Source organism: Palaemon carinicauda, chromosome 31, assembly GCF_036898095.1.
Source record: "Palaemon carinicauda isolate YSFRI2023 chromosome 31, ASM3689809v2, whole genome shotgun sequence".
Classification (NCBI taxonomy): Eukaryota; Metazoa; Arthropoda; class Malacostraca; order Decapoda; family Palaemonidae; genus Palaemon; species Palaemon carinicauda.
Window position 1 is genome coordinate 4,331,057 of NC_090755.1, and position 13,841 is coordinate 4,344,897.

The following is a 13,841-nucleotide window of genomic DNA, read 5'->3' on the forward strand; positions in this document are numbered from 1 at the left end:
TGTTGAGGGGGGATAAGTCTAGAATGACTCTGAGTTTGTCGGAGTCCTTCTTGGGGACGCAAAATAGTCTCCCTTGGAACCTGGTTGACTTTACCCTCCTTATCACCTTCTTGTTCAAGAGTTCTAGGACATATTCTTCCAGGAGGGGGGTTGACTGTTGGAAGAATTGCTGGTATAGTCCAGCTCCAGCCTAGTCCCTTCTTGACGATGCTGTGTGCCCAGGGATCGAAGGTCCAACGATCCTGGAATTGGCGGAGTCTTCCTCCCATTGGAAGCATTTCATTGCTTCTGGCTTCCCGAGGGTTTGCTACCTCGGCCGCGAGCTCCTCTGCCTCTGGAGGGACGGCGAGACACATCTCTGCCTGAGCCCCTGCTTGAGCCTCTACCTTTGGGACGAAAGGTAGTGGATTGCTGCTCAAATGCAAGGGTGAAGACCGGTGACTGTGACAGGACCGGTTGGGTGACCAGCTGAAAGGTCTGTTGTGGCTGAGCTGCCACTTGGGGAGTAGCGGAACCCGGAAACTGCCGTCTCTGTTGACGTTGCTGGGGTTTGGGTTTCGTAGGTTTCCTCTTAGGTTGAGGGCCGTTGTCCTGAGAGGATTTCCTTTTCTTCCACATGCCCCACTTATGGAGAAGGTTCCTATTCTCCGTGGCGGCTTTGTCGGTGATCTCTTTCACTAGGGAGGAGGGAAAGAGGTGTTTACCCCAGATGTTGGAGGAAATCAGCTTCCGGGGTTCGTGTCTCACTGTAGCGTTCGCGAACACGAATTCACGACAGGCTCTACGAGCCCTAGTGAAGCTGTACAGATCCTTCATGACCGTTGCCAGATGCGTTTTGGCAAGGACCATGTAGAAGTCTGGGACCCTAGTGTCACCGGCCATGACTTCAAGCTGTACCTGGAGGGACATAGATGCGGCAAGCCTTTCCTTCGTATCATGTTCCCTACGAAGGAGGTGATCGTTGAGTTTTGGGAGGTCCTCGTTAAACGGACGACCAGCAACGTCAGGCTCTTAGCTTCCCCACTATGAATGTCGACTGGACGTCTTTCCAGTGCCTATCATCAGGGGGAGTAGTCAGGGAGAAGGGCCTGCACTCCTCCAGTACAGGGCAAGGTTTCCCTTCTTCCACTGCTTTCAGTACCGCAGTGAAGGCCTTTTCAAGAAAGGGAAAGGTCGCATTGTCCGGTGCGACGAAGGTCGGGTGCCTTTTACTAAGCGCCGGCATTTTTGAATTCACCGCGTTGGCTAGCATAGCCTGGGCCTTCGGGAGATCGAACACAATTACCTCTTTCGGTTCGGTCTCTTCTCTAGAGGCGGGTTCGGACCTGAGTCGGACGTAACAGTCCGGATAAGCCTCAAAGTTCGGGAAGAACTCCACTTCTTCCAACGCGATCGAGTCGACCTTATCGCTGATGAAGATCTTGCCCGTGGTGAGCGCATGTGCTCGGCATACCTCCATGGGTTAGTATCCGAGCAGGCAGGGAGGTCCTTAACCAAAATCCTTTTCGGTTGCTTAGAACTTCCGAGGTTAGACTTGAAAAGTTCATGAGTCTCGCGAAGTTTCTTATCCATGAGAGCTTCAAGCATCTTGAAGATCTCCTGAGTGCCTGATGGGATGGGGTCCGGGGTGGCGGATGTTGAAGGAAGTGATTCCTCGGTCGGTGTAGGAGTTGGTGCAGGGGTAGAAGCGGGAGCGACCTCATGCTCCGAATCAGGGTATTCCACCTGATCTTCCTCATAGTCGAGCTCCTCGCCCATGAGGTTCCTCTCCGTAGTCTCCGACACTTCCGACATACGTTCCACGTTGTCGGACTCTAGGCGGCACTCATGCATGGACTGGGCCATGACAACATCAGGTTCCACCACTATCTGGACGGTAGGAATCTGATCACTTGGGACCACTGAGTCTTTCGATGCCTTCGGGAATAGCAAGGCCCTAAAATCTTCGGTAGCGAGATACGGTCCGGTGGCGTTCTTCTGGAAGCCACGCACCCACTTGCGTAGCTTCTCCCGAGCGTTGTCCCTTACCTCCGCTGAAGGAGGATCGCCGAACGCTTCGACCAGACGACTTGCAGACTGTACAGTGCTGCGGGTCCCAGTATTTTAGATCGCCTTTCTTGGCGGCGCAGGGGGCGTGGGTCCGACACGCCTTGTGCCCGTAGAAGTCCGGGCGCTTCACTCCACAGAATTGGTGGTCACACTTCATATACTCCTCCTGTAAAAGAAAGAGATCATGAGTATATGGAAGGCATAAGAATGACTTACATTACTCTAAGGTTAAATTTTAAGTAGTCAAAATTTCACCTAACATTAAATAATTCATGAATATTGTAAAGTTTGAGAAGAGGAGCGGGAAAAGGAAGTAGATACACATACTTGTGAATCCCGCCCAGTCGGTTACCGTAACCTTATCAATAGGCAATTTCATTTGTGACTGAGGGACACAAAACGGAAATCCGCATGGATCACTGTGGTGGGTAGAAGCTAAGTTCTAGCAGAGATTGCCTGCGAGGTGTATCAGGAACTGAGACCACTCAGATCCTTGGGTTAAAGGGGTAGTAGGAGACCCCATATAGATCTAGGTTCCGGCAACCGACCGTGCTAAGACACACAGAGTATGCTGGAAATTGTAATGTGCAAGAAGACAGCACAGCCACTAGTAGAATGGTAAGACAATACCAAAGCATAGAAGTGGCCAAGCCATCTGGCTGCAGTGTAGGACTGTCGGCATATTGTCGACAGGTAGAAGAAGGGGTGCAAGTCCCTTGGTGCTTCCGGAGGGCGCCTGCGGAACGCCGGAGGCCGCTGTAGCAGGGTGTAAGGTATTAAGGTAGACACATTGAGAATCTAGGCATAATACCAACTTGGCGACCGCCAGCACAGCGGCGGCTCCGGCAGCCGAAGGCTGACGGCTTGGTGATCATTTCATAAGATAAGGCAGAATATGGTAGAATACCCATACCGCCGGCACGCCGGAGGCCGGCCCGAAGGTCGGACAACCGAAACTAGGTAATGGAGGGGTGGGCCATCGGCTGTATGCCGACGGAAGGCGGCAGCCCCCGGCACACGGAAGGCTGACGACTTAGAGGAGGGAGGGTATCTTATGAGAGAGTGTCACCAAAGGGTAGGGCAGTATCGCCGGCAGTAGAGGCGGCAAGGGACCGGCACCATGGTAGATAGAGAGACAGATAAGGAGGGATTGTAGGGGTAAGACCACATACCCCTCCGGCATCCCTCCGGAGAGAGTGTACCCATGATAGGAGTAGGTCCTAGCATCCAATGGGAGGGGGCCGGTAGTCGGCCGGGTGCCAAGGTAACCCAAGGGAGGGTTAGGGTACACTCAAGAGGGGGAACCCCCTGTTGGACAAATAGCTGCCAGTGGCTACCCCCATAGAACGCTATGAAGGGTATATGTACCAGAGCGGCCTACTCAACAGGAGATCAAGATAGCCTAACACTCCAACCAAGGGAGGAGTTGTAGGACTAGGGACATATGTGTATAGGCTAGCCTACACCAAAGAGATAGGTGGGGAGGGAGAAGAAGAGGGGTCTTCCACAGGGGAGGCTCTGTACAAGAACGGCCACCAAGGAAGGGAGAACGCTCCCTAGCCTAGGGTAGGTAACCAGAATGAGAACGGTGCAAGAGTACTGTCTCAAACTATAACAGTACAGAACTAGCGCCCCTCCCCCCCCCCCAAGGCCTAACCTAGATAAGGAGTGGGTGTTAATTCCCATGCTAGGTAGGCTGAGAGACACGTCGCAAGTTGCATGGAAGGGTAAGTAACCTAACCATAAGCAACTGAAGAAGGGCAGAGCCGTTCCTCTTTCTCGGTCGCAACCCTAAGGGGGGATCATTCCCTTAAGGTAGACAGAGAAGCGATAAATACTCTGATTGTAGACAAGATTCCCCTATATAGAAGGGGAAGCATGGCCACACAGAGGGAATGCCCGTAGGCAGGGGATGAAGGGAGCATATAGGGGTTCCTACATTTAGGTTAGGTTAGAAAGGTACGCAATCAAACCGGTCCCCTATATGGTCCCTGAAGGCGAAAAACACTTGCATCACAGTTTACAGTATGATAAATAAAGCCACTATCTTCATAACATAACCTAGGATCACTGGAATATATCATGCATGAACACAAGAGCTAGGTAATCTAGCCTAGGGGCTAAGCTAGCAATCTAGTATGGGGTCAAGCGATGACCAGATAATAGAGCGTTAAAACACGATATATAAAGTTCCTAGCCATGAAGACTAAATAACTAACAATATCAATTAGTTAAGAGGCCGGAAAAAGCTGTTCTGACTAGCTAAATAAGGCATGCAAGAGAACAGCGACGCCATAAAATGGCGTGTCCGGTAGCAGCACAGCTCCGCCACAAAACACGAAATATTACAAAAAGTATAAGTTACTTTACGGCCAGAGCTTATTTAAACAATACTGGGACCTGATACTCAACTTTCCAGAAGAAGGCGAGGCAGAAGGTAGCGACATAATGGCGATGCAAGTCGATAAAAATCGCACAAGGGGGAAATCCGTCTATGCTTTGTAGCTACAAGCAGAAGGATGAGGACGGACGTGACGTCATTTAGCAATGGCGCCCGTTTGTTTACGTTTCGAGTGCCAAAAGTAGCCACGGACGAGTGTAACTGTGGAACGGCTCCCCAGTTATTCTCCACCTTTCCATATCGAAGTGTTAACTCTATATGGGGTGCAGATAGCTATGTGGCGTGTTAATACATGCGTCCCCTGTTGATATACGATGTCTTAAAGGGAAACCTTTAGGATACTCCCACCAGAAGTAAAAATTCTGTGATAACCTGTGGTTTAATTCTCTGGGAATATCTTTGTAGTTAATATACCCAAGGAAGCTACCAAAAGGAACCTTCCATCAGGACGTCATGGCTTGAGCCCAAAAATGATATTACAAATATTATTTACCATATCTATATAAAATCATACATACGTAGAAAAGCAGGAAAACAATTTACGAGAGAGAGAGAGAGAGAGAGAGAGAGAGAGAGAGAGAGAGAGAGAGAGAGAGAGAGAGAGAGAGAGAGAGAGATATTTTACTTTATCATATTACAGTAGTCTGTATAATACTGTAAGTTCAGTACAGTATGTTGTTGTTAGTCGTGGCGATAAAATTCTCACGAAACAAAAACACGGCATTCGATTACAACAGCTGATTCTTTCTCTCTCTCTCTCTCTCTCCTCTCTCTCTCTCTCTCTCTCTCTCTCTCTCTCACTCTCTCTCACTCTCTCTCTCTCTCTCTCTCTCTCTCTCTCTCTCTCTCTCTCTCTCACTCTCTCTCACTCTCTCTCTCTCTCTCTCTCTCTCTCTCTCTCTCTCTCTCTCTCTCTCTCTCTCTTCGTGTTATATAATACTTACATATAGATGAAGAAACTAAAATTAGTGTTCTTAGTGTCAATTAAATACAAAACGGAAAAAATTATGCCGAGTTTACATCCATTTCAATCGTTGCTAAAAATACGGCATCCAATTTCATCAGCAAACCACTATTTTTTGGGAAACATCATTTTATTCTAGAAAATTGCTACTCTTTAAATAGTTAATTGCACATTAAGAAAGCATGTACTTTTGTTTTTAAGTTTCGGGTGTGTTTTAAAAATCGAGTATTGGTGACTTCTTTTTGTATTACTTTTGGCTGTGATCAGATCAGCTGACATCTAGCTGCTGCTCTTGAGAGCGTACAAATACACTAACAAAGTATCGTTTATACCATTTCTTAACTTATTCAAACCGTCTATACAGTTGATAGTACATAAGCACCATTGTGTTATAACTTATCAAATATTTTTGTTTATTACATTTAAAACACACACACACTCACACTCTCTCTCTCTCTCTCTCTCTCTCTCTCTCTCTCTCTCTCTCTCTCTCTCTCTCTCTCTCTCTCTCTCTCTCTCTCTCTCTCTGTGGGCTACTTTTCACTACCTCCCATTCCTTACCTCTCTCTATCTCTAACAAATGATATCTTTGTTGCTCCTCAAAGTTTCATTTATATTGAAAATCAATCATGATTCAATTTTCCTTACTTTCTCCAATCTCGCACCATCGGTCACATCGCGGTATTTTCGAAATTTCCGGAAAATCCGCGATATATGTATATACATGCGTTATGAAAAAAATCCGCGAGGTGGTGAATCCGAGATGGTCGAACCGCGAAGTAGCGAGGGATCACTGTATAGAATATATAAAAGCTTTAGTTTTCCCTGTGGGTATTCAAGGTTTTCACATATAGGCTGGGTTAGTTTATTGGCAGTGAATAGCGTAAATTTCGGTAACAAGTCGGCAATATTTTGTCATATGCTAAACAGTATAGATTTGCTTTACAATTTTTGTTTTTTATAGTACAAGGTGTAATTATAAAATCCTCTCTCCAAGAGAGTGTAAGAAATAAAATCTTAGTTCACATATTACAACCTGAGTTTAAGAATGAAATTAACATGACTATTATTTGTTGCGGTGATCATTTCATCGCTTCAAGTGGTACAAGAAACAAAAACATGGCATTCAATTACAACAGCTGATTATCTCTCTCTCTCTCTCTCTCTCTCTCTCTCACTCTCTCTCTCTCTCTCTCTCTCTCTCTCTCTCTCTCTCTCTCTCTCTCCGGTGTTATACAATACTTACATTTACTGTGGATGAAGAACCCAAAATAGGTTTTAATAAAGAGCTTCAATTAAATATAAAACAAAAAAAATTATACAGAGTATAAATCCATTTCAATCGTACCTTAAAATATGACATCTGATTTCGTCAGCAAACCACTATTTTTTAGGAAACTTCACTTTATTCTAGAAAATTGCTACTATTTATGTAGTTAATTGTGCTTTAAGAAAACTCTGTACTTTTGTTTTAGATTTTGGAAATGTTTTATAAATCGAGTATTGCTGACTTATTTTTGTTTAACTTTTGGCTGTGATCAGATCAGCTGATGTCTAGCTCTCGCTCTCAAGAATATGAGCGTACGAATACAATAACAAAGCATTGTTTATACCATTTCTTAACTTATTCAAACCATCTATACAGTTAATATTACATAGCACCAATGTCTTATAACCTATCATATTCATTTAGTACATTTAAAACCATCATTCTCTCTCTCTCTCTCTCTCTCTCTCTCTCTCTCTCTCTCTCTCTCTCTCTCTCTCTCTCTCTCTCTCTCTCATTTCTTACCTCTTTTCTTTCTAACAAATGAAATCTTCTTTGTTTCACAAAGTTCAGTTTTATTAAAAATCAAGCATGATTCAATTTTCCTTACTTCTCCAATCTCGCACCATCTCTATCATATTGAACGTTCTAGCGGTAACCTAATTGTTCGATGACTTTAAATACCGGCCTAGGACTTTCTTCTTCTTTTACCTTTTTCCAAATGGTTCCATAATTGAGGTAGGTACAAGTTGACTTATAACTGCAGCTAAGAAAAGTATTTTGGATATGGAAAGGACAATTATCTTTCGTAACAGTTTAGAATTATCGTAAATTACCATACTGTTAATAGCGGCTCTTTGCTATTGTTGATTAAACGTATGAAAAAAAGGTTTCCCGCTTTGCTACGAATTTAGGAATTTTTATGGATACGGCAAGTAAAATATTTGTAATAACATTGTTTACTAAATGCTTTTAATATCAATAGTTATCACTTTGATCATGTGTGTTTAATGCGTTCGTTTGTTTATTATGATCGAAGATGGAGCGTACAGTAAATAAATGGAAGGTTTCCGTTTCAGGCGGCGTCATAAAGGAAAACGTTTTTTCATTTATTTCGAAGTTCTAAAAAAAATTAAATAGAACAACATTGGTAATAACAAAATCATCATATAAAACTAACCAATACAAAGATGTGTAAATGCGTTCGTTTCTTCGTTATGATCAGAGATAAACGTAAACAAAACAATGGTCGTCATTTTTCATATTGCTTTTTGGCGTGTTTAGGAAACTTGATATAGAATCTCCTTTATTTTGATAATTTAGGATTTTCAATGATACAACAAAAGCTACTTTATACAGTGATGGATTTGCTATTCACCAGTTGTCTTATACAATAGATATGACGAACATTAAAATTTGTCTGTATTTTGGGTCGTGTTATAACGAGAAATATACAGTATTTACACACATCCTGGTTGTAACTTTAACTTTTTTTTCAAGTTATTAGAACTTTAAAGTATATTAAATGTTTAATTTATTTACAAGAACAATTTGATATAAAATTATACAGTATACTATGCAGAAAGTATTCGAAATGGCTGGTAAACACATTTAAATAGGCAAGTTGCTGGTTGCCATGGGCCAAATGTAATTATTTCTGTTAGTTGTTTCGAAATATGCGATTTTCCATTTATACGAGGTCATTGATCGACCAAATTCTCGCATAATTCGGGACCCTACTGTATGTATCTACATACTTCCTTTCCTGCTCATCTATCCTGAGCCTATAATATATGCCATCTTACAGAATAAGTTATTCTAAGTTAAGAGTATTGTAAGTCATATCTCTGCCTTCCATGTACTCATGATCTCTTTCTTTTACAGGAGGAGTATGCGAAGTGTGAGAGCTCCTTCTGTGGAGTTCGCCGCCCGGACTTTTACGGGCATAAGGCGTGCCGGTCCCACGCCCCCTGTGCCGCCAAGAAAGGCGACCTCAAATACTGGGATCCGCAGAACTGTCCAATCTGCAAAGGCCTCCTAGACGAGGGGTTCGATAACCCTCCATCCACGGAGGTAAGGGACATTGCTAGAGAGAAACTGCGCAAATGGGTGTGCGGTTTCCAGAAGAACGCCACCGGGTCTTACCTTCCAAGCGAACAAATGAGGGCCATGCTTTTCCCAAAGGCATCCCAGGACTCTGTGATCCCCCAAGATCAGATTCCCACCACCCAGCTGGTGGTCGAACCCGACATCGCCATTGCGAAGACACTTCGAAAGTGTCACATTGATTCTGACGAGGTGGAACGTATGTTGGAGGTGTCCGACGATACTGAGAGGACCCTCATGGGTGAGGAACTAGACTATGAGGAAGATCAGGTGGAATACCCTGATTCAGAGAGCGAGCTCGCTCCAGCACCCCCCGTAACCCCCGTAGTGACCGAGGAACCTATTTTCTCTACCTCCACCGCCTCACAACCGTTACCATCCGCCACCCAAGAGGTCTTCCGGATGCTGGAGGCCCTTATGGATAAGAAGCTCAGAGAGAATCAGGAGCAGTTCGGGACTACTCTTATCGGCTTCAAACAACCAAAGAAGATCTCGGTAAAGGACCTCCCTCACTGCTCGGAGTTTAACCCATGGAGGTACGCCGAGCATATGCCAATTACGACTGGCAAGATCTTCATTAGTGAAAGGGTCGGCTCTATTCTCCTGGAAGAAGTGGAGTTCTTCCCGAACTTCGAGGCTTATCCGGACTGTTACGTCCGACTCAGGTCCGAACCAGCCTCAAAAGAAGAAACCGAACCTAAGGAGGTGATAGTGTTCGATCTTGCAAAGGCCCAAGCTATGCTAGCTCACGCAGTGAAGAGTCGGGGTTTCACCAACTCCAAGATGCCAGGATTAAGCAAAAAACATCCAACCTTTGTTGCTCCAGCTACTGCGACCTTCCCCTTTCTTGAAAAGGCCTTCCAAGCGGTCAAGAAGGCGGTGGAGGAGGGAAAACCTTGCCCTGCACTGGAGGAGTGCAGACCCCTCTCCCTCGTTCTTCCCCCCGATGATAGGTTCTGGAAAGATATCCAGTTCACCTTCACGGTCGGGAAATTGGAACCTGATGTGGCTGGTCGCCAGTTTAACGAGGACCTCCCACGACTGAACGACCATCTCCTTCGTCGGGAACAGGACACCAAGGTGAGACTTGCCGCTTCTCTGTCACTTCAGACACAGTTTGAAGTCATGGCCTGGGACACTAGGGTCCCAAACTATTATATGGTCCTAGCAAAGTCACACCTAGCAACTGTGACAAAGGACCTGTATAGCTTTGCCAAGGCTCGTAGAGCCTGTAGAGAGTTCGTGTTCGCCAATGCTACGGTGAAACACGAACCCCGGAAACTGATTTCCTCCAACATCTGGGGTAAACATCTCTTCCCGTCAGCCTTGGTGAAAGAGATAGTGGACAAAGCCGCCACGGAGAACCGGAACCTTCTCCACAAGTGGGGTATGTCCCGAAAGAGGAAGTCCTCTCAGGAAGAAGGCCCTCAGCCTAAGAGGAAACCCTCCAAGCCTAGGCCCCAGCAACATCAGCCAAAACGCCGATTTCCGGCTCCCGCTGCTCCCCAAGTGGTTGCACAACCACAGCAGACCTTTCAACTGGTCCCCCAACCGGTGGTGTCGCAGTCACCGGTCTTCACCCCTGCCTACGAGCAACACTCCACTACCTTTCGTCCCAGAGGTAGGGGCTCCGGCAGAGGTTACGGTAGAGATTCCTCTCGCCGCCCCTCTAGAGGCAGAGGGGGAAGGGGATCTAGCGGCCGAGGTGGGAAATCCTCGGGACACCAGAAGCAATGAAGTGCTTCCGGTGGGAGGAAGACTGCCAATTTCAGGATCGTTGGACCTTCGATCCTTGGGCACACAGCATCATCAAGAACGGACTGGGCTGGAGCTGGACCCAACCACCAGCAATTCTTCCAACCGTCGACCCCCCTCTTTGAAGAATATGTCCTAGAACTCTTGAACAAGAAGGTGATCAGGAGGGTAAAGTCCACCAGGTTCCAGGGAAGACTTTTGTGTTCCCAAGAAAGACTCAGACAAACTCAGAGTCATTCTCGACTTGTCCCCCCTCAAGTTCATTGTGAACAACAAATTCAAGATGCTGACTCTTCAACAAATAAGAGCCCTACTGCTTCACAAGACCTACACGGTCTCCATAGGCCTGGCGGATGCCTACTGGCACATTCCAATGAACCACTACGCTTCCTCCTACCTAGGATTTCGACTCCAAAGAAAATCGTCCAACAGCTACGTCTTCAGGGCGTTCAAGTGATGGCCTACCTAGACGACTTGCTAGTCTGGTCGACATCGCCCGAAGATTGTCTGAGAGCTTGCAACAAAGTCACCCAGTTCCTGGAACATCTGGGTTTCAAGATAAACACCGAGAAATCTCGCCTCACTCCAGCTCAGAAGTTCCAATGGTTAGGAATCCATTGGGATGCTTCAGTCACACCGCCTTTCCATCCCACTGAAGAAAAGGAAGGAAATAGCAGGGTCTGTCAGAAGGCTTCTAAAATCCAAATGGATTTTAAAACACCAACAGGAACAAGTTCTCGGCTCTCTACAGTTCGCCTTAGTGACAAACCCAGTGCTTCGTGCACAGCTAAAGGATGCCGCGGGAGTCTGGAGACGATTCGCATCCATCGCTCGAAGAGACCTCAAGAGACGGCTTCCAAACAGGCTTTGCTCACTAAAAAAGCCGTGGTCGGAAACAAAGGCCCTGAAAAGGTCCATCCCTCTTCAACACCTGCCTCCATCGATCAACATCCACACGGAGGCCTCTCTAAAGGGTTGGGGAGGTCACTCCCACCAACAGCAGGTTCAAGGAACATGGTCTCTCCTGTTCAAGACGTTTCACATCAACATCTTGGAGGCCATGGCGGTTCTTCTCACAGTGAAGAAACTTTCCCCGCCTCCCTCGATCCACATCCGTCTGACTCTGGACAGCTCGGTGGTAGTCAGATGTCTCAATCGTCAGGGCTCGAGATCGCCCCACATAAATCAGGTGCTTCTACCCATCTTCTGTCTGGCGGACAGGAAGAAGTGGCACTTGTCTGCAGTTCACCTACAGGGATTCCGCAACGTGACGGCGGGCGCTCTATCAAGGACAAGCCCCATAGAGTCGGAATGGTCTCTAGACGCAAGATCATCCTCCTTCATCTCTCACCAAGTCCCGGAACTTCAGATCGACCTCTTCGCGACGAGCGACAACAATCAACTTCCTCGATATGTGGCCCCAAAGGGGAAGCAGTGGACGCCATGTCCCTGGGCTGGAACAGATGGTCCAAGATTTACCTGTTCCCTCCACCCAACCTTCTGCTGAAAGTCCTCTCCAAACTGAGAACCTTCAAGGGGATAGTGGCTCCCAAGTGGCCTCTGAGCAACTGGTTTCCCCTGATCCTTCGTCAAGGCAAAAAATCCTACGGAAATCACCATTGATTTTTGCATATCCTTCTTCATTCACCTTCATGGACAAGGCTTAGTGGCCAATACAATTTCCACTTGTAAATTGGCCTTGACTAGACCACTACTATATGCCTTCCAGATTGATTTGTCCCGCGAAATCTTCAATAAACTACCAAAGGCATGCGCTAGACTACGTCCAGCACCTCCACCAAAACCTATCTCCTGGTCCCTGGATAAGGTGCTCCATTTTGCCTCTAGTCTGGACAACGATTCTTGCCCCCTGAAAGACCTGACTCAAAAAGTTATTTTCCTTTTTGCTCTCGCCTCGGGAGCCTGAGTCAGTGAAATAGTGGCATTATCAAGAGAAGAGGGCCAAATACAGTTCGCTGACATGGGGGAACTTACCCTCTTCCCCGACCCAACGTTTCTCGCAAAGAATGAATTACCCACCAAGAGATGGGGCCCTTGGAGAATCTGCCCCCTGAAGGAAGATGTGTCTCTATGCCCAGTGGAGTGTCTTAAGGTCTATCTTCGAAGAACTTCAGACTTCGGTGGAGGACAACTCTTCAAAGGAGAAACCTCGGGTAGTGACCTGTCACTGAAACAACTACGAGCGAAAATCACCTACTTTATTCGCAGAGCGGATCCTGACAGTACACCCGCAGGTCACGATCCTAGGAAAGTCGTCTCTTCCTTGAATTTCTTTGAAGGAATGGATTTCGAAAGCTTCAGGAGCTTTACAGGCTGGAAATAATAGCGTGTGTTCTTCAAGAACTATGCGAAACAGGTGCAGGAAGTGAAAAGATTTGTGGTAGCCGCGGGTAGTATAATGAAACCTGCTGCTTAAATCTGCGTAGAACAGCGAGTTATTTTGGGACTCTAACTGTACGGGTGCCTAACGCGATACATAGTAATTTTAAAGGACACTTGGTGTTTCTAATAGACTGTTCTTCATTACGGTGAAATGACATAGAATTTTGCACGCGTGCCACATGCTCTCAAGCATGGAGTGTTAATTGATATCTAAAAAGACTGGCGTTCCCCTGGGAACTTGTGTTTAAAGGTAATATTTTTCCTTTTCAGATTCCACATCACCGTCTTTCCAGTTAATCTATGTACATTATCTATCATTATTATTGTAAATAATTTTTATAATTATTATTGTAATTAATTTCTATAATTACTTGCAAACTTGAAATAAAATTTTTATTTTATTTACCATGTGCATCTCTTTTCGCTCCTATCCTTTATTAAGAAATAAATGACTTATAGTTTCAATTACCCCTATCCTCTGATGATAATGAGAATGATATAATTTTCTTATATTATATACTCACCTAATGGCTTAATCATGTTCCAACACAAATATTAACCTTTCGATCTGTCCCCGAGACCGGCACGATCTCTCCACCAGGTGAGTAGTTCTTTAACCGATCACTTCGAGATATCCCTCTTGTCCACCAGGACTTCCCTGCCAGGGGGGCAGGAAGCCAGAACATTGTAGAACCTCTGGTAAGGACATCTACTGAGGATGTCACGGTCTCCACGGTCACCAGACCATAGGAATATCGTTCGAAGACCTAGGCATTGGGATTGGGGAAAAAATCCACGATACATTAATTCTGTGGTACACTTCCATCAGGACGACATGGCTTGAGCCCAAAAAACGGATTTTGAGCGAAGCGAAAAATCTATTTTTGGGTGAGATA

The 13,841-nt window shown here is 45.9% G+C and overlaps 1 protein-coding gene across 1 annotated transcript in view; it reads left to right on the top strand.

Moving 5' to 3' along the window:
• Positions 1–10,541, top strand: part of LOC137624236 (uncharacterized) — an 82,486-nt gene extending 71,945 nt beyond the window's left edge. Inside the window, exon 4 of the mRNA XM_068354745.1 lies at positions 8,566–10,541. Coding sequence (XP_068210846.1) covers positions 8,566–10,524 — 1,959 coding nt within the window. The 3' untranslated portion in view covers positions 10,525–10,541. The remainder of the gene's footprint in view (positions 1–8,565) is intronic.
• Positions 10,542–13,841: the final 3,300 nt, after the last annotated feature.